A 23,355-nucleotide genomic window follows, 5' to 3' on the forward strand; every position below is an offset into this window, starting at 1 on the left:
ACATGAGGGACGCCCGTGGCACGAGGGGGAGGGACCCCAGGTGCGTGCACCAGCGAGAACCCCCCCTTTTGTCCCCAGGGACTTCAGCCAGACGCACCCCTCGCCCTTGGGGAGGCAAGGAGAAGAGCCGATGGAAATTGGTGGTGCTAGGGCTCAGACACCATCCAGAGCCCCTGTTTCCGGTGCAGTGAAGGCGAAGCCTCCTAGAGGGACCAGGAAATGTTACATCTGCGACAGTGCACAGCATATGGCGAAAGAGTGCCCCCAGAGGCTCCAAAAACACACTGCAGCTCTAGCAACAGTGGCAGCGGAAGTGGTGCAAAGAGAGCAGCCCCAGGGAAACGACAGTGCCTGGCTGGAAGCGGAGCTACTGGGGCTCAGCCAGGCGGATCTGTAGAACAGTCCCCAGCACCCTTGCAACGCACAGACCCTTTACCACCCAAGCCAGCAGTGCAACTCACTGCAGCCCTTCAGCTGCCAAATGGACAATCCCTGGAAGTTCCCATCACGATTGATTCAGGGAGCAATGCGGATTTTGTGGGAATACAATTTGTCAAGCAGCATAGCATAGCGCTCCTGCCTGCAACGACGCCTCTGAACGTGGTCACAGTGGACGGCAGGAAATTGCTGGGAGGGCAAGTTGTGCAGCAGACGCCTCCCATGGTGCTGCAGATTGGAAATCATCGAGAAGTCATTAGCTTCAATGTCACCCACCTGTCAGACACGCCCATTGTGTTAGGCATGAGTTGGCTGGAGAGGCATAGTCCCGCTGTAGCGTGGTACCAGCGGCAAATCACCTTCTGCTCCTCGTATTGTGCTCAGCATTGCATCCAAACCAATCAGGAGGAAGGAGCTGAGCAGCAACTGCACCTGGGCATGGTACAGGCAGTGCCTCACAAGTACGAGGGATTCTTGGAGGTTTTCTGCGAGAAAGAAGCTGACAAGTTGCCGCCTCACAGGCCTTACGACTGTGCGATCGACCTGGTGCCAGGGGCGCAGCTGCCAACTGCAAAGCTGTATTCCATGTCTGAGGACGAGATGCAAGAGCTCAGAGAGTTCATAGAGCATAATCTGAAGCACGGGTTCATCCGGGAATCCAAAGCAGTGGGAGGCAGTCCTGTTTTCTTTGTGAAGAAGAAAGACACGCCCCAAAAAAGACTCATTGTGGACTATCGATTCATAAACAGACTGACTAAGCCCAAGGCCTTTCCCATGCCCAAGATTGACGACCTCCTAGCGACCGTTAGGAAGGGTAAGATCTTCACCAAGTTGGATTTGCGTGGAGCGTACAATCTCATCCGCATCCGGAAGGGCGATGAGTGGAAGACTGCCATGTTCACGCCTCTGGGCACGTATGAATACAGAGTTATGCCGTTTGGTCTCCAAAATGGCAGCCACGTTTTCCAAGCATTTATGCATCACGTGTTGGCGGGACTCCTCTACAAGAAGTGTGTATGTTTTCTCGACGACATCCTGATTTTCTCGGAATCGCCGGAAGCTCACGAGAAGGATGTAAAGGAGGTCCTACAGAGGTTGCGGGAGCACAGGCTGTACGCCAAGTTGGAGAAGTGCCAGTTTGATGTGACGGAGGTGGATTTCCTTGGCTACAAGCTGTCCGACGAGGGGCTGGCCATGGACAGAGTCAAGGTCCAAGCGGTGTTGGACTGGAAGAGCCCACGCAATCGGAAGGAAGTCCAGAGATTCATCGGATTTGCCAATTTTTATCGCAAATTCATCAAAGGTTTTGCAAATGAGACGGCAGCAATCACGGACACCCTCAGTTCCAAGAAGAAGAAGTTCGCTTGGACGGAACAGGCAGAGCGCTCTTTTCGGAGGCTTAAAAGCCTCTTCGCCTCCGAGGAGCAGCTACTGCACGTGAATCCCGGCAGGCCCATGCGGGTGGAAACCGACGCGTCAGACAGAGCGGTTGGAGCCGTCCTTCTGCAGGAGGATCTGCAAGGCAATTGGAGGCCGGGCGCCTTCTACTCCCGGAAGCTCAGCAAAACGGAGCGGAACTACACCATATGGGACAGGGAGTTGTTGGCCATTCATGCAGCTTTCAAAGCGTGGCGACACTTCCTCATAGGAGCCAAGCACACAGTGCAGGTCCGCACGGATCACAAGAACTTAGAGTATTGGCGAACGGCAAAGCTGCAGACCCAAAGACACATGCGCTGGGCAGAATTCTTTGCGGATTTCGACTTCAAAATAGAATACATCCCGAGGGACTCCAATGTTATAGCAGACGCACTCTCCAGGAAACCGCAATACCTTGAGGAGACGACACCAATTGCAGCGAAGCACATTTTCGCACCGCAGGCGTGGGCGTGCGCTGCCATCGCAGTCGACCTGGACGCGGTGCGACGCGCGTTGCAAGCGGATCAATTTGCACAGTCCAAGATGGAGGAGCTGCGCAGCGGGTCGCAAAGAGACGATGAGTTCCAGTTGCGGGACGGACTCTTAACTCGCAAGGGTGCCCTCTACGTGCCAAACGACGAACTTCGCGCAAAGGTTCTGCAGCAATTGCACGACGCCCCCAGTGCGGGCCACTTCGGCAAGGAGAAGACAATAGAATTAGTGGCCAGGGACTTTTGGTGGCCCCAGATGCGGGGAGAGGTGGCGGATTACGTCGCCAGGTGTGACACCTGTCAGAGGTCCAAACCAGTACACCAGAAGCCGGCGGGATTGCTGGAACCGCTGGAAACGCCGCAGCAGCCGTGGGAGAGGGTAGCACTGGACTTTGTTACTGACCTGCCCAGCTCCAGGGGCAAGACGGCGGTGCTGGTGGTTGTGGACTTGTTCACCAAGATGGCGCACTTCATTCCTTGTGCCAAGGTGGCGACGGCAGAACAGACCGCCAAACTCTTCATCGACCACGTGTTCAGAGTGCATGGACTACCGCAGTCCGTCCTGTCCGACAGGGGGCGCCAATTTGTTTCCAACTTCTGGCAGAAGCTTCTGGGTATCCTGCACGTCAAGATCGACCTAGCGTCGGCGAGACATCCACAGACCAACGGCCAAGCAGAGAGGGTCAACGCGATCATGCAGCAGTACCTGAGGTGTTACGCCAATCAGCGACCCGCAGCGTGGGTGGACTACCTGCCGATGGCTGAGTTTGCCTACAACAACACAAAGCACGCATCGACCGGGGTGACGCCGTTCTTCGCGAACAATGGCCGTCATCCCAGAACCTTTCCGAGGCTTATAGCACCAGGAGAGGGGGTGCCTCAAGAGGCCGACCAGTTTGCAGCAGAGTTGCAAGAGGTGCACGAGGAGCTGCGGAGACATTTGGAGCTGGCCAAACAAGCCTATAAGGTGCAGGCGGACAAACACAGAAGGGCGGGAGAGGACATCCAGGTGGGGGACTGGGTATGGTTAGCGGCCCAAGCGATGCCAGCCAAATTGTTAGCCAAGAAGAAGCTAGGACACAGGCAGCTAGGACCATACCAAGTTGAGGCTAGGATCAATCCTGTAGCATTTCGCCTGGCCCTTCCAGAAGGCTCCAGAGTGCACCCAGTCTTTCATAGGTTGGTGCTCACTCCCTACAAGGCCCCGCACAGGTTTCAAGAGTCAGAAACAGTACCAGACCCACGCAAAGGGTCACCCAAGAGGGGGGGGTCGCCTAGGGCCGAACCCCTCAACGAGGTCACAGAGATACTGGACTCGAGATGGGGGGAAGAGGGGGTTGAATACTTTCTTGCCAGAGAGGGCACCCCAGCCACTGCCAATAGTTGGGTGCCGGGCTACGCGTTAGACGAACCCCTTTTGAAGGAAGAGTTCCATGCACTTTTCCCACATAGACCCATGCCAGCTGAGTACTTTGATGACTGGCTTTTCACACCCACATTGTCAGATAGCACGTTCAGGGGTTTCTCTTCCTCCGAGGAAATCAGAATCCAGAATCAGAAACCAGAATCAAGCCCGCCCAGGGGATCGTGCTCGGGGGTGGACACGGAAACCCCTTATTGGTGGGAGGAGCAACCAGAGGAGGAATGGCGTAAGAGGTGGATGATGGGTCCTTGGCGGGCAGCACCAGAGGAAGTAGCAATGGAAGAAGAGACTGAGAGGGCTTTGGGTGAAGAACCCGAGTTCGAACACACATACACAGAACTGCCAGCAGAGAACATTGACGTAGACGACCTGTATCCTGAGCCTACCCCCGAAGAGCCGCAGTTTCCACAACTGGCACCCGCCGAGCGGGAGGGGGGAAGGGGGGGCTTCGAGGGAGGGATGGATGTCAGGGTTTCAGGGAGAGAAGAGCAGATGGGGGAGGAGACAGAGAGCGAGGGGGAAGAATCCCAGAGAGATGAGGAGGAGGATGACGATGACCAAAGGTCGTCCATGAGTCTGTCCAGTGAGTCAGAGGACTCCCAAAAGGGAGCCCCCCTGGTCAGACCAAAGGGAGGCCAAGGGGGAAACAGTGAGGAGCAGGGGAGCGAAGGGAGAAGCCCCAGTGGGAGTTGGACACCGGAGCCGGCTTCTCAGCCGGAACGGAGTGAAGGGGGTGGAGTTACCAGTGTGTCAGAGGGAGCAGAGCAAGAAGGAGACAGGGGAAGGAGATCGGAGCAGGACGCTCAGCCGGAGGGGGTGGAGAGTAGCACCGGAAGCAGTGTAGCGGTCGAGAGAAAGGTCAGAAGCAACGTACGCGCGCCAAGTTCAAATGTAGAGGCGCGCGGAAGTGAGGAGAGCCCTGGGGAGGAGCCCGGCCCCAAAGCGAGAAGGAGGGGGGCAGAGGCATCAGAGGATTCAGCCTCGGGCGAGTCCCGGCGAGGGGGAACCCAGGGGGGCAGAAAGACCCTGCGGAAAAGGAAGGAGAGGAAGAGGTGGTCCAGCACAAGCCTCTTAAATTGGTGCCGAGGCGGTACAGATTCAGAGGGGACTTCAGCGGTCTAACGTTACAGACGTAGAGTCACAAAGATGGAATGTAAACGCAACCATGATCTTCAATAAAGACTTTCTGTAAATAAACCGGATTGGAGTTGGGTCTCTTGTGAGCTGGGACCAGACGGGTGGCTCTGACACTATCTCTACCTCCTGTCTTGTAATCATGTCATTGAGTAGTGATCTTTTATCTCCGGGAATTTTCTGCATTTCATTTGTTCTAAGAAATTGCTCAATTTTATCTTTATCCTCTTTACCTTTTTTATACAGTTGTTTAAAATATTTCTGAAAACATTTTCTAATATCCCTAGGGTTTTCCACAGATTTTCCCTCCATTACAATATTTGTGATCGTGTTTTGTTTCTGTCTCTTTTTTAATTGCCAAGCCAGCAATTTTCCACATTTATTTGCAGATTCAAAATTTCTCTGTTTCATTAATTTTATTTTCCATTCTATTTCTTGATTTATAATTTGAGAAAATTGAGTCTGCAAAGCTTTAATGTCTTTTTGTATCTGTTGGCTTTTAGGCTTTGATCTTAAATTCTTTTCTTTCTTTTTTATTTGAGAAAGAATTTTTTCCTTTTTCCTTTTGTATCTTTTTCTTTATAGCATTCTGTTGTATGAAGAAACCTCTCATAACAGCTTTACTAGCATCCCAAATGACTCTTGCTTCTACCTCTGTATTTATATTTAATTCAAAGTAATCTTTTAGAGTCTTTAGGGCCTTTCCCACCACCAAATCATTCCTCAACAACCCATCATTCATCCTCCATCTGAAGGAACCCTGCAGATACAATTTCATTTCCAATAACACTACATTATGATCAGAGCATGTCCTAGGACTTATTTGAATTTTTGATACCCTTGGAGTTAAATCTCTGGTATTCCATAAATAATTGGTTCTTGAAAATGTTTGGGAGGAATTTGAGAAAAATGTGCAATCTTTCTCAGTCGGATTTCGTAGTCTCCATATATCTGACAGGTCATATTTATCCACCATCTCAAAAACAGTTTTGGAAGTCTGCCTGCATTTTGTACTTTTTGTTCTTGTGATTTGTCCATTAATGTGGGGACTACTCCATTCAAATCTCCCATCAATATTATTTTGTAATCCAAATATTCATTGAGCTTCAAGTCCAAGTTCCTAAAAAAGTCCACTTTTCCATCATTTGGTGCATAAATTCTCAATAAAAGATATTTCTTGCCTTGTGCTGTAATTTCAACCACAATGTATCTCCCTTCCTCGTCCTTAAACAAAAGCTTGGGGTTCCATTTTTCTTTAATATAAAACACCACTCCTCTTATTTTTACCTTGTCTGATGAAATAAAGTCCTGTCCAAGTTTTTTATTCTGTAAAAATTTTCTATGTAGTCTAGTAACATGGGTTTCTTGTAAACAAATTATATCCAAATTGTTTCTTGCCAAGGTATGGAAAACTCAGCCTCTTTTTTTCCAGGGAATTTAAGCCATTAACATTCCAGGAGTAAATTCTTAAAGACATCTTAATTTTTTAGGGTCCTTCAGCCCCTACAGCCAGAGAAGGGGAACTTTCAAAACCAAACTCTTTTGCGTTTTTCTCCAGAAATCTCTCCTACAGTTCTGATTCTCTGTTTCCTCCCTTGAAATTTGAAGGAAAGACCCTCTGGGAATTCCCACCTGAAGAAGATATTTTTCTTCCTTAGAGCCAGTGTGGTGTAGTGGTTAAGAGCGGTAGTCTTGTAATCTGGGGAACTGGGCTCGAGTCTCCGCTCCTCCACATGCAGCTGCTGGGTGACCTTGGGCTAGTCACACTTCTTTGAAGTCTCTCAGCCCCACTTACCTCACAGAGTGTTTGTTGTGGGGGAGGAAGGGAAAGGAGAATGTTAGCCGCTTTGAGACTCCTGAAGGGGAGTGAAAGGCGGGATATCAAATCCAAACTCTTCTTCTTCTTCTTCAGTTGCCAGATCTGAATAATTACTTCTCAAAGATAAAAAATGTTGTGGGACCTCTTTGAACAAGATCACCGCTTTCCCATCTATCTTTTTTTATAGTGATTTCCCAATATCATGTCCCTTTGTTCCTTTGTTTTAAAAATCACCATGCAGTCATGTGTGATTTTAGAATCCTTTTTAGGACCAAATCTATATGCTTTATCAATCAATTCAATTCTTCTTTTGAGATCTCCCAGTAAGTTGAAAATTCCTCAATGAGCCAACCCTTCAAGTTATCCTGTTCCTTCTGGACCACTCCCCTCAGTCTCAGATGAGCCTCCTTCTCCTTTAATTTCAAAAACGCAATCAAATTTAACGCCTGCTGCTGGACAGTCTCTAAATCCCGAATTTTTACCGTTTCCAGTTGTGTAATTCTTTCCTCATGTGAGGTAATGTTGGACCTCACTGTCTTCAAGTCTTCTTTCAGTTCAGAAAAGTCACTCCTCAAGTCTTGAATGGTTTTTTGATTCCCTCTTACTTCTGTTTTAATTTCCTGAAGAAGTTGCATTACTGAGTCTTCAAATGTTTGTGTTCTAGATTCTCTTCTTGGTTTAATTTTTGTTCTTTCCAGTCTCTCTGACTTTTCTGTCTTGTCTCCTTTGTCACCCCCATCCATAGTTTTATTTCCCCCCCAGGTCAGCTACAGTCAAAAGAGGGAGACAATAGGATAAACAGACTGTTTCCCAGCTGCAAAAATCCCCACTCCAGAGTAAGTCTTTCCTCACCACAGTCTTTCAATCTAGTAAATATAAGTAAAAGTCTTTATTTTCTCCTTTAAACAAGTCCCCAAAAGTTTATTTCAAGTCTTTAACTTAGTTGCAGAGTTCCAGGTATTTGTTGAGCTCTGGCAGCTGTGGTTACTTTGTATTTTTCCAAAGTGGAAAATGAAAGCTGAAAGCTTCCGTTCCCTTTGTTGCGTCACAATGGAGTCTAGCCTCCCCTCACCCGGGAAATCTGTTTCCACAAAGAAAATACAACAGTTCAGGAAAAATCCCTGATTCTTCTGCAGGGAAATTTATTTTTTGTCTTTCCCCCCCCCTTCCCCCTGCTAGAAAGGGGGATATAGGAAAGACTTGAAAGTTTCTAAAAGATGAGACTAAAGTTGCGGCTTTTGGTAACGTTAGCTGCTTTCGTTCTTAACTTCAGTGAAAGGGATCGACCTCTGTTTTAAAATCCCTTTCCTTCCCAATTCAAAGCTCCAAATGAAATCGTTTCACTCACGATTTCCAAGAGGGATAGTCAAAAAAAAAAAATCCCTTGGAGGAATTGGCCGCTCACCATCGCAGGACTCAGAGCTTCGTGCTTTGAAGGAAGCAAATTGTTTCCCTAGTGCCACCGTCTCCAACCCCGCTCTCACTCAGCCCTCCTTTTTAGAGTTTAGGGGGAGCAGGGGAGTCGTTCCCGGCTCGATCTGAGGGTCTTTCGGGGCGCCGCTGCGCTCTAGCAACTCTCCCCTGTCTTCAAAGCGCTGGTGCCCTTTCCGCGAAAGAACTCCTGTCCACCATAATCGGGCGAGCCAACCGGAAGTCTATAATGAAGGGTTTTTCTGACCTTTGAATGAATTCTTTGATGGGAATTGAGATTGGAGCTCTTCCTGAAGCTCTTTCCACATTCCACACACTGATAGGGTTTCTCCCCAGTATGAATTATTTGATGGGAAGTGAGATTGGAGCTCTTCCTGAAGCTCCTTCCACATTCCACACAGTGATAGGGTTTCTCCCCTGTATGAATTCTCTGATGGGAAGTGAGGGCGGAGCAATCAGTGAAGCTCTTTTCACATACCACACACTGATAGGGTTTCTCCCCTGTATGAATTCTCTGGTGGGAATTTAGAGAGGAGCTATGAGTGAAGCTCTTTCCACATTCCACACACTGATAGGGTTTCTCCCCTGTATGAATTCTTTGATGGGAAGTGAGAGAGGAGCTATAAGTGAATCTCTTTCCACATTCCACACACTGATAGGGTTTCTCCCCTGTATGAATTCTCTGATGGGACGTGAGAGAGGAGCTATAAGTGAATCTCTTTCCACATTCCACACACTGATAGGGTTTCTCCCCTGTATGAATTCTTTGATGGGAAGTTAGAGTGGAGCTATCAGTGAAGCTCTTTCCACATACCACACACTGATAGGGTTTGTCCCCTGTATGAATTCTCTGATGGCAAGTGACAGAGGAGCTATCAGTGAAGCTCTTTCCACATTCCAAACACTGATAGGGTTTCTCTCCCGTATGACTTCTCTGATGGGAAGTTAGAGAGGAGCTATGAGTGAAGCTCTTTCCACATTCCACACACTGATAGGGTTTCTCCCCTGTATGAATTCTTTGATGGGCAGTGAGATTGTGGCTGTGATTGAAGCTCTTTCCACATTCCACACAGTGATAGGGTTTATCCCCTGCATGAATTCTTTGATGGGAAGTGAGATTGTGGCTGTGGCTGAAGCTCTTTCCACATTCCACACAGTGATAGGGTTTCTCCCCTGTATGAATTCTTTGATGGGAAGTGAGATTGTGGCTGGTACTGAATCTCTTTCCACATTCCACACACTGATAGGATTTCTCCCCTGTATGAATTCTTTGATGGGAAGTTAGATTGCAGCTCTTACTGAAGCTCTTTCCACATTTCATACACTGATAGGGTTTCTCCCCTGTATGAATTCTTTGATGGGAAGTTAGATTGCAGCTCTTACTGAAGCTCTTTCCACATACAACACACTTATAGGGTTTCTCCCCTGTATGAATTCTTTGATGGCAAGTGAGATCGGAGCTATTAGTGAAGCTCTTTCCACATACCACACACTTATAGGGTTTCTCCCCTGTATGAATTCTTTGATGGCAAGTGAGATCGGAGCTATTAGTGAAGCTCTTTCCACATACCACACACTGATAGGGTTTCTCCCCTGTATGAATCCTTTGATGGGAGGTGAGATCGGAGCTGTTCCTGAAGCTCTTTCCACATTCAACACACTGACTGGGTTTCTTTCCAATGAGATTTCTTTGATGGGAAGTGGAATGGGAGCTCTGACTGCAGCTTTCTCCACACTCCAAATTTTTATGTGGCTTCTCCTTTCTGGGGATTTTGTTGTGGTCACCTTTGTTCTCAATTTCCAATTCACCACAATCTGCAATGGAGACAAAAAGGGATTAGAGCCTCAGGAACGAATAAAGAAGAATGGAAGGGAATTCAGTGTGTGTTTATTACCTTTGTTTTTTGTCATTAACCAACATATTTATTATTAGATTCTAATGAGTTGTTGAATGTTGCTTTGTTTGATATACAGTAGTGGCCAAAATTGTAGAAGCCTTTTTGGAAATAGTGTATTCCAGAGCTTTAATGGCTTATAACACCACTTGTTTTGGAGTAATATCATAAAATCATATATCAGTGGAAAGCTAATTTGAGCAAGAACTTAATGCAACAAAGTTCAATTAGCTGTATTCTATCAAAAATTATAGCCAAATAACCAGAAATAGGAAGCAGAAGCACTACTTGCTTAGGTTGACTTTTGTTAGTGTCTTATGTGATTGCTATCAAGTTGGCTCATTTTTTTGTGTTCTTTCATTTAGTGAGTTTGCAGAACATAATAAATTTTTTAAAATGGCACAAAGAGTTGACTGGTTACCCAGAAAGAGATGTAAACTAATACTTTTAAGTGAACAAGGCTACAGTTATGAAGAAATTAGAAGATAGGGAAAAACTTAGCCAAAGCTGGCCTTTCTATATTTTCGAAGAGGTATAAGAAACTCATTCACTGGGGGGCCGCTAGGGGGCGCATCGGAAGATGGCCGACAATACCATCTCTCCGGCTCACATGAGGTAATTAAGAGGCTGTTATGGGAGTATGCAGCCTCCCTTGTTACCCCAAGGGAATGGGGAACGCTGCCCTGCCTGCTGTGCCCATAATTCACCCCCAGATTCGAAAGGGGGTGAGGGCACTAGGCACAAAAGCCCTCGTGTGGGTCGGCTCTCCTGGACGCTGTCTCTGATCTGCGCAGCTAGTTGTGGGAGCTCAAAATAAACAATCAGAACAGAAGCAAACGCACATCCTTCAAGCGATGATCGGGAATAAGGACTGCTAACTAAAGGGATCTCTGGGAAGAGGAGCGACGGGCTGGACTTATTATTATATCAAGAAGAGGAATAAATCAAGAAGAAGATTCATCAAAGGATCGGTATGTCGGAGCAAGACTGAAAAGGAGGGGGGAGAATTTTTTTTCTTTTTTGGTCTTATGTGAGTACCCAATAATCCCCCCCAAAAAAGAATTGTTGCTATTACTGTTCACAAGCAGGAGAAATAAGAACTGTGTGGAAATTAGTTACTATGCAAGGACGTGGCTTATGGGAGCATCAGGAAATTAAAGTAAATCCTTTGTGACGCAGTTATAAAAAGAGATTTATCATGGCAAGCTTGCCTGCAGGAATCCAGGGGGAGGAGGACTATGGCTGTTACTAAGTTGGAGTGTGGGTTCGGCCTAGCAGGGCTCCCTGAGAAAATTTATGAGGGAGCGGTGGGCCTGGGGAGATCAGGACAGACTGTCCGAATGTTTTGTACGGAGGTGTTGAAATGGCGTCTGTCTACTTTTATGGCTCATAGAATCATAGAGTTGGAAGAGACCACAAGGGCCATCGAGTCCAACCCCCTGCCAAGCAGGAAACACCATCAAAGCACTCCTGACATATAGTTGTCAAGCCTCTGCTTAAAGACCTCCAAAAAAGGAGAATCCACCACACTCCTTGGCAGCAAATTCCACTGTCGAACAGCTCTTACTGTCAGGAAGTTCTTCCTAATGTTTAGGTGGAATCTTCTTTCTTGTAGTTTGGAACCATTGCTCCGTGTCTGCTTCTCTGGAGCAGCAGAAAACAACCTTTCTCCCTCCTCTATGTGACATCCTTTTATATATTTGAACATGGCTATCATATCACCCCTTAACCTCCTCTTCTCCAGGCTAAACATGCCCAGCTCCCTTAGCCGTTCCTCATAAGGCATCGTTTCCAGGCCTTTGACCATTTTGGTTGCCCTCCTCTGGACACATTGCAGTTTGTCAGTGTCCTTCTTGAACTGTGGTGCCCAGAACTGGACACAGTACTCCAGGTGAGGTCTGACCAGAGCAGAATAAAAGGTAAAGGTACCCCTGCCCGTACGGGCCAGTCTTGACAGACCTGGGGTTGTGCGCCCATCTCACTCAAGAGGCCAGGGGCCAGCGCTGTCCGGAGACACTTCCGGGTCACGTGGCCAGCGTGACATCGCTGCTCTGGCGAGCCAGAGCCACACACGGAAATGCCGTTTACCTTCCCGCTGGTAAGCGGTCCCTATTTATCTACTTGCACCCGGGGGTGCTTTTGAACTGCTAGGTTGGCAGGCGCTGGGACCGAGCAGCGGGAGCGCACCCCGCCGCAGGGATTCGAACCGCCGACCTTTCGATCGGCAAGTCCTAGGCGCTGAGGCTTTAACCCACAGCGCCACCTGCATCCCCTATCCAGAGCAGAATACAGTGGCACTATTACTTCCCTTGATCTAGATGCTATACTCCTATTGATGCAGCCCAGAATTGCATTGGCTTTTTTAGCTGCCACATCACACTGTTGGCTCATGTCAAGTTTGTGGTCAACCAAGACTTCACATGTACTGCTCTCAAGCCAGGTGTCACCCATCTTGTATTTGTGCCTTTCATTTTTTTTGCCCAAGTGCAATACTTTACATTTCTCCCTGTTAAAATTCATCTTGTTTGTTTTGGCCCAGTTCTCTAATCTGTCAAAGTCGTTTTGAAGTGTGATCCTGTCCTCTGGGGTGTTAGCCACCCCTCCCAGTTTGGTGTCATCTGCAAATTTGATCAGGATGCCCTTGAGTCCATCATCCAAGTTGTTGATAAAGATGTTGAATAAGACCGGGCCCAAGACAGAACCCTGTGGCACCCCACTAGTCACTCTTCTCCAGGATGAAGAGGAACCATTGATGAGCACCCTTTGGGTTTGGTCAGTCAGCCAGTTACAAATCCACTGAGTGGAAGCATAGTCAAGACCACATTTTACCAGCTTCTTTACAAGAATATCATGGGGCACCTTGTCAAATTCCTTGCTGAAATCAAGGTAGGCTACATCCACTGTGTTCCCTTCATCTACCAGGCTTGTAATTCTGTCAAAAAACGAGATCAGGTTAGTCTGACATGACTTATTTTTCAGAAATCCATGCTATTGGTGATCACAGCATTCCTTTCTAGGTGCTCACAGACTGTTTGCTTAATGATCTGCTCCAGAATCTTCCCTGGTATTGATGTCAGACTGACTGGGCGGTAATTATTTGGGTCCTCTCTTTTCCCCTTTTTGAAAATGGGGACAACATTTGCCCTCCTCCAGTCTGCCGGGACTTCACCTGTTCTCCAGGAATTCTCAAAGATGACTGCCAGTGGCTCTGAGATCACATCTGCCAGTTCTTTTAATACTCTTGAATGCAGTTCATCTGGCCCTGGAGACTTGAATACATCTAGACTAGCCAAGTATTCTTGTACTATCTCCTTAGTTATTCTGGGCTGCGTTTCCTCTGCTGAATCATCTGCTCCAAATTCTTCAGGTTGGGCATTGTTTTCTTTATCGGAGAAGACTGAGGCAAAGAAGGCATTGAGGAGTTCAGCTCTTTCTGTGTCCCCTGTTTGCATTTCACCATCTTCTCCTCTGAGTGACCCCACTGTTTCTTTGTTCTTCCTTTTGCTACAAACATACCCATAAAAGCCTTTTTTGTTGCTTTTAACCTCTCTAGCAAGCCTGAGTTCATTCTGTGCTTTAGCTTTTCTGACTTTGTGTCTACACGTGCTGGCTATTTGTTTGAATTCCTCTTTAGTGGTTTCCCCCTTTTCCATTTTTTGTACACATCCTTTTTTAATCTTAACTCAGTTAAAAGTTCTTTAGATAGCCACCCTGGCTTTTTAGGCACCTTCCATGTTTCCGTCTCATTGGTATTGCCTGAAGTTGTGCTTTTACTATCTCCCTCTTAACAAACTCCCAGCCATCATACACTCTTGGATGAGTGTAAAATCCACACAGGAAATAACAATGTTTGTCTTCAACCCGCTTGTGGAGATTATCAGAGATTACAAAGAAAGGAGATAACAACAAGAAGATGAGGAAAACAACAAAGAGAAGATTGAACTGTGAATATTATTTTGACAGAACTGTGTAATTAAAGCAGCAGCAAGAGAGATGATCGGATCCCTTTCAGAGCTTGAAGTATGGGTACCCCCAACAATTTTTTTAAAAAAATTGGCTATGTAATTTGGAATTATTGTTATTTGGAATTAATGTGATGTGATTGGCCTGTTAATAAAAATTATTTTAAAAAAGAAGAAACTCATTCACTCCAAAATCAGACTGGTAAAGGCAGGAAAAGGTGCACAATAGCAAGTGATGATCAAAGAATGGAGAGACTGTGCCCACGTGACAGAAGAAAATCATCTGGGTGTCTACAAGATGACATGGCGCAATGTAATGTGAAGTTGAGGGCAAGGACTGGTCTAAATGCTAGAATTCTAAGGAAAAAGCCATTGTTCTCTCTCAAGCAAAGGTTGAAAAGATTAAACCCATGTTAACTGGACAGTGGAACAATAGGATAGGGTTATTTGGAGCGATGAGACCCAAATCTCCTTGCTTGGTAGTGATGGCATGACATACGCGAGGAGAAGAATAAGAGAGATTTATATCCTACATGCATTTCAACGACCGTGAAACACCCAGCTAGTGTTATGAATTTGTTTCATTAATGGGTGTCATGGCTATAAATTGGCCGCTGTTTCTTTAATGCTAAAAGAACTAAGTCAGCATGAGTCAGCGGCCCACAATGACTCATGCAACCTTTCTCCTAATTGTACCTGTATATTTAGAGTGGTCAATGTTAGTGTTGGGTGTGGGTTGGTTGGTGAAAGCTGGTAGTGTTGATGTGTGTACAGTTGGTTGTTCGTTTTGCAGATAAAGACTTTTAACAATAAAAGCAGAAAATACTCTGCAAGGGCACTCTTCTTGTGGACTCCTTTATGCCGACAAGGGTCCGAGGACCAGGCTGAGGAGACAAAGGAAGTCAGTTCCTTTGCATTTTCATACACTGACAATGGAAATGTAAACTTCCCAAAATACACAAATGAAATACTTGAGCCCAAACTGAAGCGTTCTCCATGTGATCTTTCCCCATATACTGAAGCATTTACATATGTTTGTATAAATATTTGTTTATTTAATTATTTTACATTTCAACAGAGTTCAGCTCCATGTCATGTTGCTGCTTTGTGCAAAAGGTCGTTTGAAGATAATAATATTCCACTGCTTGAATGGCCTGGGAATAGCCCAGACCTTAATCCAAGTGAAAGTCTATGGAGCCGACTAAAGAAACTTCTTAGTCAGAAGCAACCCAGCGATAAAGCCTAATTAATAGAGGCAATAATTCAGTCTTGGTGTCACATTATTACAGCTGCAGAACTAAAAAACCTGGTTCACTCCATGCGAAGGCATTGTAAGGCCGTAATTAAAACTAAAGGTTACCAATGGTTTCACGTTTTTTCTTTATGACTGCTGTTCTAATAAATACTCCTTCAGAAAATTTCTTGCATTACATTCTTCATTAAATTATCTTTCCGTTGCTATATAATTTTATGGTATTATTCCTCAAAAAGTGGTGTTATGAGCAATCAAACCTCAGAAATGCACTTTTCACAAAAGGTATCCACAATTTTGGCCTCTAGTGTAAGATGTTCATTTTAAAGTTAATGTACTTTTTAGATGGGATCAGATTGTTATTATTTATGTTTCATGTTTATACATGTGTTGGAAGCAGCCCAGAGTGCCTGGGATAACCCAGCCAGATGGGGAGGGTGTAAATAAAATTATTATTATTATTATTATTATTATTATTATTATTATTATTATTATCATCATTATTATTATTATCACTGCTACTACTACCTGAGATTCAATAAGCCTGGCTCTTCTATGGGACGGATTTTGTTTGGCCCAGTCATGGCATCCCCTCCATCTCCACTTCCAGTCATCTCTTTGGTCAACCCAAGACTGATAGCAACAAAAATAAAAACAGAAAACCTGATAGTAGCTGCTTATCTTTCCTAACAACTCTGAAGCTGACATTTGAGATATCCTGGGCAGTTCAGACCACCGAATCGTGGTATAAAAAGGCAGAACTAGAGGGAAATGGTTCACAGAAAAAACTGCAATTTGCTGTTTCTTCTGGGGGTGTTAGGTTCCCAGGTGTTGTAGGGGGCGCTGTTGAGCTCTGTGAAAATATATGACGTTTGTCACATAGAGGTATTTCTTGAATTTCCTGGCATATAGGACAATCCCACAGGGAGCCTTACCAAGAGAGGCCACGATCCCCCGAGTCTCCTCCATGACGTCCTTATGCAGAGCTCTCTGGTCAGGATCCAGCAACGCCCACTCCTCGTCCGTGAAATGAACAGCAACATCTTCAAAGCAGACTGGACCCTAAAAGAAAAAGGGAAATGTCCTCCTCTAAGACAGCAGAAATATGATCTGCTACACAATGCTCTGTGGTTTCCTTCCTGTTAATTGCTGTGTTGTTTCAATATGATTGCTTTGCTGTACATGTTAATTATGGATGCTTATTTTAACACTTTAATTGAATTTTTTTTCCTGCTTTTAATTATGGGTATTTGTCTTTGTGCAAATAGGTGGTACTCCAAGTTATGTTTACATTTTTCTGCCTACGCAAGCATTCCAGTTTCCCCGATGGAAGGATCCACTTTCTCCTCTCCTCGTGAGTTGTTCTGGGAAGGTTCCCTCCCAATGCCCTAGAGCCAAATTCAAGGGGTTCATGGGGGCATGGAGAGGGGGAGGAGTGGGGGGCAGGCCCCCTTTTGCAGCAGATAGGGCTGGCTAGGTGAATGCTGGTCACTATTTGTAATCTGTTCACTGCTTAGAAACCAATTTTAGCATTCAATGATCAATTTAGAAATAAAAGAAGCCTACTTTGGATGGCCATCTGTCTTGGATGATCTAGCTGAGATTCCTGCAATGCAGGGGGTGGGACCTGATGACCCTTGGGGTCCCCTTCAACTCTAGGATTCCATGAAAACTGCAACTACAGATGAATCCTACTGGCGACATTCAGAAGGCTGGGGTCAGAGTTATATGGGTAGGAAATCCCACAGTACACAGCTGGAGTTCACACTTTCTTAGCAAGAACATAATATTCACAGACTTGGCTGAGTTTCGGGCTTTATGAGAACAGCAGCTCATTCCCTGAGCATCTTCCTCCACAAAAGCAGTTGCAAAGAGTGAAGGCTCCCGGCTCCCCACAACTTTCTAATTCCCCTCCTCTCTAGAGCTTCTTGCAAGCAATTGAACAGTGCGCTAGTGTGCAGCCTGCCTTTGCTCCTCCATTGTCAGCCATCTGCTGGCTCTGAGAGACAAGCAGGGAGGGTGGATTCTGGCAGGAGGAGAGGGAGCCCCCGGTGGCTCCTCCTTCTCCTGACTCACCTCTGCCTCTCGACCTTCCTCTCCCACTCGCTTCCTTCCTCTTCTGCCTCTGATTCTGGGCTGCATTCTGCCACAGAGTCTCCCAGCTCACTAAGCCCTGTTTCCCCTTCAGCTTCTGACACCTCCTCTTCCCAGGCTTCTCCCTCTTCTCCCTCTGACCGTTCATCCTCCCTCCACCTCCACTCCCTGGGTTCTGACCCATCTTCCCTTCCTGGTTCCCCGGCTGCTTCCTCCCACCATTCTTCTGTGCCCAACCAGTCCATGACATTGCTCCATCCCTCGGGCTCTGACCCCACAAGGCAGCTTCCCCTGACCTGATCTGGTTCCACAGCCGCTGCTTCCCTTCTGCCCCCATGAAAAGGCGGATCAGGAGGTCTTGCTGCCATCATTCTGTCACCTGCAAGAGAAAAAGCGTAAGCAAGACGCCAGGAGTGCCTGCTTTTCTCACAGGTGAAACAGGGCATCTCTAACCACAGATGGGCCTTTGAGAAAGCCTAACTTGCTGAGTGCATTTTGATATTTGTGCCCATTTCATATGTTAGTTGTGCAGAAATTCATCTCCCCTCCTCTGGACCCTTGTTCCCAACTGTTTCCCCCCAAAACAAGATGAAAAGAACCCCTAGATGAGTTGGAAAACCAACAGAATAGACCTAACAGAGAAAAGCCACCTTCCTCCTTACCCAGTGGCCTCTCTCTGGTGTCCAACAGAGGCCTCTCTGCCTCACAGGAATCCAGGTCCATTTCTGCAAAGAGATCCTTTCCCTGAAAAAGAAACAAGGATTCAAAACAGAGAATGGGGAGAAATACTAGAAAGAGAATGACAAGGACTTGAAGGGTGTTAGATCTCATTCCATGGATGGGCCATCAGCAGACCATTATGGGATGTTCTCTGTCCTGTTTGGAGCCCCTTGGGAGTATCCAGAGGAAAGTCTCTCTCACCTGCTTTCTCTCCTCTGCCTGACTCAGGAGGAAACCTTCGGCCAGGGCCACCGCCTGGGAACTGGTCTCTGCTCCACAGTCCCTCACCCAGCTCTCCATCTCCGGGGGAAGGACAGCCAGGAACTCCTCCAAGATCACCAGGTCCAGCATCTCAGCTTTCGTGTGCCTTTCTGGCTTCAGCCACTGAAGGCAAAGGTGGTAGAGTCGGCTGCAAACCTCTCGGGGTCCTTTGGCCTCCTGGCAGCAGAACTGCCTCACCTGCTGGCTCTGCACCTCTGAGCGGAGAGTGTCCTCCTCACCCAGGATCTTCTGCACAGAATTTTCCCAGAATCCCCCACTGCTCCCAGTTTGGTTGGCATGGCCTCTTCCTGTTCCAGGGCCAGCTGAATCTTGTTCATCCATCTGTGCTCTCAGGAAGCCTCTGAGAGATCAGAAGGAACCCTTTGGTCTTCTGCCAAGTTCTGTCCGTCTGAATGGGAAGCTCTAGCAAATCCTACAAAGCAAATACATTGTTCTGTTACAAAAGTTGTCTAATATCAGGAGAAGAAAAAGGTTCCTTGAGGAAGCATGGATGAGTCTTGCTGGGAACTAGGGCTGGACTGCACCACATTCCAGATCATTAGCTATCTTGGGGGGGGGGGGAGAGGAGTAAGAGGAGAAGAAATATGTCTCTAGCCTTCTAGCAATGCAAAATGTGGAGGCAACAAATGTGGAGGCAACAGAATTTGTAGGTCGGTAGAAGAAAAAGGTTCCCTTAGCAAGCAAGAGGGAAGAATAAGAGGGAGGAGGAGGAGGAAAAAGCAGCCACTAGCTCTCCTAGAAGGAAGATTGCAATGCAAAATGTGGAGGGAAGTGAAGGGATTTCTGGGAGATGAATCAGCCTGGTTGCTCCTGCCTTCCAGTCAATGCATGAAGTCAGAACTGACTGACAAGGGAGTCATTTGTATCTTGTGAAAAATTGATGCTTGGCTCTGGTGGGGGTCACCCGGGGGTCCTCAGGAGTTGTTCTCCCCCCACTCCCCTGCTTCTGTCTCCTTTTCTTGCACTTGGACTCTCTGCCACTCTCAAGGTAGACTCCTGGGGTGGGGTCACTTTTTCTTTGCTCTGAGGGCCAGGTATGTATCTGGCCAACCCCCTGAGGGCCAAGTGGACAGGGTTCAAAGACATCTCTCTTGAAATTTAGGCTGGCAATTTATTATGATTATTCTCTTAGATAGCTTAACACACAGCCATTGATGCCCAGGTCCCTGCAGGTTCAGTGAGTAGCAGCGCCCATTTCCGGCTGCTTTGCCAGCAACAATCCCTTTGGGACAGAGAGGCTGTGGTCCTGGGATGCCATGCTCTGGGTGCGAGGGGATGGCTGCAGTGGCCTCCGTGGGGAGCTGCCCTGGGAGACACTGGGAAACTGGTCCCCAATGCAGCAGCCAGACTATGGGCTGGGATCCCTCTCTTTATTCCTGGCCTTTCTCTCCCACCTTTTTTTTGGGGGGGGGCTAGTCCACCTCCTCCTCCAGCTTTGGAAAACCATTGGCACGTTTCCTCGGCTGTGCAATGACGCTGAGCGACGTCACACAGAGTTAAGGTCCCAGGGACCCCTTTGTTTACAGAAGGGAGATTTTTTTTCTGAAGGGGGGGAGCGGAAGGCCGAATTAGTTTGGGATCCTCTGATCTGCAGGAGGGAGAGTGTTGCAGACCTGGCCCCTCCCTGGCAGGACCCCCTCCTCCTCCCTGACTTGGGGTCCCCCCCCCCTGCAGGAGCAGATCCGGCCCCCCAGGCCCCCTCCCCTGCTGCAGCCCTGGGACCCCCCCCTACCGTCCCCCCACTGCACCCTCTGGGGAGAGAGAGAGGAGACTCACCAGATCCCAGGTGGGGGCTGAGATTCGGCCCTTGCAGGAGAGACACCGAAGAAGGGAAGGACTGGGGAGGGAGGGGCCCTGGCTCTGGAGGACCTGCCCCCCCCTTTGCTTCCTGTCCTCTCTAGGAAGCCAGCTCACTTCCCTTTAACCCTTGCAATGCAGAGTCCATCCTGCTCAGCCCTCTCTCGCTTGGCAGAACCTCAGATTATTATTATTTCTTATGGATTTCGGGGGGCAGCTGCCCCCCTGGCTCCGCCCATGCCCAGATACCCTTTTGGGGGTGAGGCTCTTGGCTGGACTCTGAGCATCTCCCTCCCTTCATCCAGAGATCTCAGAGACATTTAAAGCACAGAACACAGGAGACGCAGACCGAGGAGGCATCACCTCAAATCCTTCCAAATCTCCAGGGCTGCTGCTGCCCTGAGTGCTGGAAGGAAGTCCTGCTCCCTGCAAGGCCTTTTCCCACCTGGCCTGGGGGGGGGGCGAGGACCAGACTCCCCCTGCTCATCAGAAGAGACCCCTGGGGGGCCGGAGGGACCTTGCCCTGCTGTGACTCCTGGGGAGCCCAGACTCACTGGAAGAAGCTCAGGGGCAAATCTTTTAAAATAGTTTGTAATCTGTGGCGCTTTCAATGCTGGGTGTTGGTTTTTCCCCCCTTTGTTGGGGGGGTGGGATAAATGTTTAGCTGGTGCTGGGGATTAGTTTAATTTCAGTATAAATGTAAGTTGTGTATTGTTCTTGTTTTTTAAATTAGTTTCTACTGACTAAATTAGTTTCTGCTATACAATATAGTTATTGTATAGTTTGTATTTGGTTCTTAAGAAGAGGGGGACAGGACTGCCGGGGAGGGGGCCCCACCCAACAGAATGGCTGGGGCAAGTTCTACAGGCGGCTACCGATCTCAGTGATCACAGAAAGGAGGAGGAGCTAAGCTTATGTCATTACCGAGGAGGCAGGTTTAGTCGTTGTTTGAGGACTATCTCTGCCTTCGGGTCTGGTGGATACTGGAAGGATACTGGAATCAGCAAGGGAGACCCACATCTTAAAGTGCTTCTGTGCAATGCCAAGTCAATGGCTCACAAGACGGCTGTCATCCATGAATTGATCATGGATGGAGGACTTGACCTGGCATGTGTGACAGAGAATTGGTTGGATGAAGCAGATGGGCCTGTCCTTGCCACTGTTTGTCCACCAGGTTTCTCTTATGCACAGTAAACCAGGTCATGTGGGCAGGGAGGGGGGGGGTTGCAGTGATTTTTAGGAAGTCATTAGTCTGCACCAGGTGTCCTATTGGGAAGACCCAGTTCTCTGAGTGCATGTTCTGGAAGTTGGGCAATAGGGGCAGTACAGGATTCCTTTTGGAGTACCAATCTCTCCACTACACCAAGGATTCCCTGCTGCTTCAGATTGTGGTGGATGTTCTCCTGGAGACACCTAGATTAGTTGTCCTAGGGGATTTTAACATCTATGCCGACATGTCCTTACAACGGGTCGCTTAGGACTTCAGGGAAAGCATATTGGCCTTTCAGACCTGCTGAAAGAGGCAGACATTAAACCGCTTCTTTAAAAAAAACATCCTTAGACTCAGCCAATATGGCCAACTATCGCCTAGTCTCAAATCTTCCATTTTGGGGCAAGGTCAAATGGGTGGTTGCTGAACAACTCCAAGCACGCCTGGGTGATGTGGACCATTTAGATCCCTTCCAATCGGGATTCAGGCCTCATCATGGGACTGAAACTGCCTTTGTCGCACTGGTCAATGATCTCCGGGCAGGCTAGGGACAAAGGTGAAAGTTGTTCCCTAGTTCTACTGGATCTCTCAGCAGCTTTTGACACCATCGACCATAACATCCTTCTTGACCATCTAGAGGGGCTGGGAGCTGGGGGCACGGTTATACAGTGGTTCTGCTCCTTCCTCCTGGGCCGTGTTCAGAAAGTGGTGGTGGGGGATGAGTGTTCAGACCCCTGGGCTCTCACTTGTGGGGTGCCTCAGGGTTCTGTCCTCTCCCCATGCTTTTTAACATTTATATGAAGCCGCTGGGAGAGATCATCAGGGGGTTTGGGCTGGGTGTTCTTCAGTATGCGGATGATACCCAGCTCTACCTCTCCTTAAAATCAGAACCAGTGAAGGTGGTGAAGGTCCTGTGTGAGTGTCTGGAGGTGGTTGGAGGATGGATGTATCTAAAAGCCCTTCACACATGACTATGTACAGTGATACCTCCGGTTGTAGATGGGATCCATTCCGGAGCTCCAGTCGGATCCCGAGGTTTGCACAACCGGAGGTGCCGCTTCTGTGCACGCATGTGGCATGCTAGCGCACTTCTGCACATACGCACAGCACATAGAGTGCTCCTGTGCATGTGCAAGCAGTGAAGCCCAGAAAAACACTTCCGGATTTGCCGGGTGCGTATCCCAAAGGATATGTAACCGGAGGTGACCGTGAGTAGAGGTACCACTGTATTAGGAACACAGCCATACATTCTTGTGTGTGTATGTTTCTATTTGCAAACTACCCCAGTCTCTGAGCGGTGAGAGAGACTCCAGGGATCCCTGACCCATCTCCGGTTTCCTTGGAACGAAGGTCAGCGGAGACTGTGGTGTCTTTACGTTATATAGTTTTATTTACTCTCATATTTAATCTGAGTGTCTTCTCTTTGGCGATCACTCGTAGTCGAGTAAGATTGTCTTCCATAAACACGGTTTTAACAATGAGTCCGTAAATGACTGTGGAGGCCAATTCTGGATCCACATGTCCTTCCACAGGCAGTGTGGATTTGCCAAGTGTGCCTTCCTCTTGGCACGTTTCTCCTTTGCGTCCTGAGTTCGAGTGTCTTCAAAGCCCATGACACCTTTGGTAAAGGCTGTTCTCCAACTGGAGCGCTCGCAGGCAAGTGTTTCCCAGTTGTCAGTGTTTATGCTACTTTTTTTTAGATTTGCCTTGAGACAGTCTTTAAACCTCTTTTGTTGACCACCAGCATTACGCTTTCCGTTTTTAAGTTCGGAATAGAGTAGTTGCTTTGGAAGACGACAATCAGGCATCCGCACAACATGACCAGTCCAACAAAGTTGATGTTGAAGAATCATTGCTTCAACACTGGTGATCTTTGCTTCTTCCAGTACACTGGCCTTAGTTCGCCTGTCTTCCCAAGTGATGTGTAAGATTTTTCAGAGACACCATTGATGGAATCTTTCGAGGAGTTGGAGATGGCATTTATAAGT

General features: G+C 47.6%; 2 protein-coding genes across 9 annotated transcripts in view; one reads left to right on the plus strand and one right to left on the minus strand.

Moving 5' to 3' along the window:
• Positions 1 to 23,355, minus strand: part of LOC309369078 (uncharacterized protein) — a 421,063-nt gene that overhangs the window by 185,451 nt on the left and 212,257 nt on the right. The window contains exons 1-4 of one of the 5 annotated variants that reach the window (XM_081909691.1): positions 20,137 to 20,192; positions 18,280 to 18,772; positions 18,021 to 18,102; positions 17,655 to 17,737 (exon numbers count right to left, since the gene is read on the minus strand). In XM_081909691.1, the coding sequence (XP_081765817.1) occupies positions 17,655 to 17,737; positions 18,021 to 18,102; positions 18,280 to 18,681 (567 nt within the window). In that variant the 5' untranslated portion in view covers positions 18,682 to 18,772; positions 20,137 to 20,192. Of the gene's footprint in view, positions 1 to 16,199; positions 16,454 to 17,654; positions 17,738 to 18,020; positions 18,103 to 18,279; positions 18,773 to 20,136; positions 20,193 to 23,355 lie in introns of those variants that run through there. The other 4 variants (XM_081909690.1, XM_081909692.1, XM_081909689.1 and 1 more) reach the window with 4 other exon arrangements.
• The window catches only part of LOC309369105 (uncharacterized protein), a 245,140-nt gene that overhangs the window by 127,904 nt on the left and 93,881 nt on the right, over positions 1 to 23,355 (plus strand). The gene's annotated exons all lie outside the window — the stretch shown is intronic.

This window comes from Podarcis melisellensis (genome assembly GCF_964234715.1).
Source record: "Podarcis melisellensis genome assembly, chromosome: 4".
Taxonomy (NCBI): Eukaryota; Metazoa; Chordata; class Lepidosauria; order Squamata; family Lacertidae; genus Podarcis; species Podarcis melisellensis.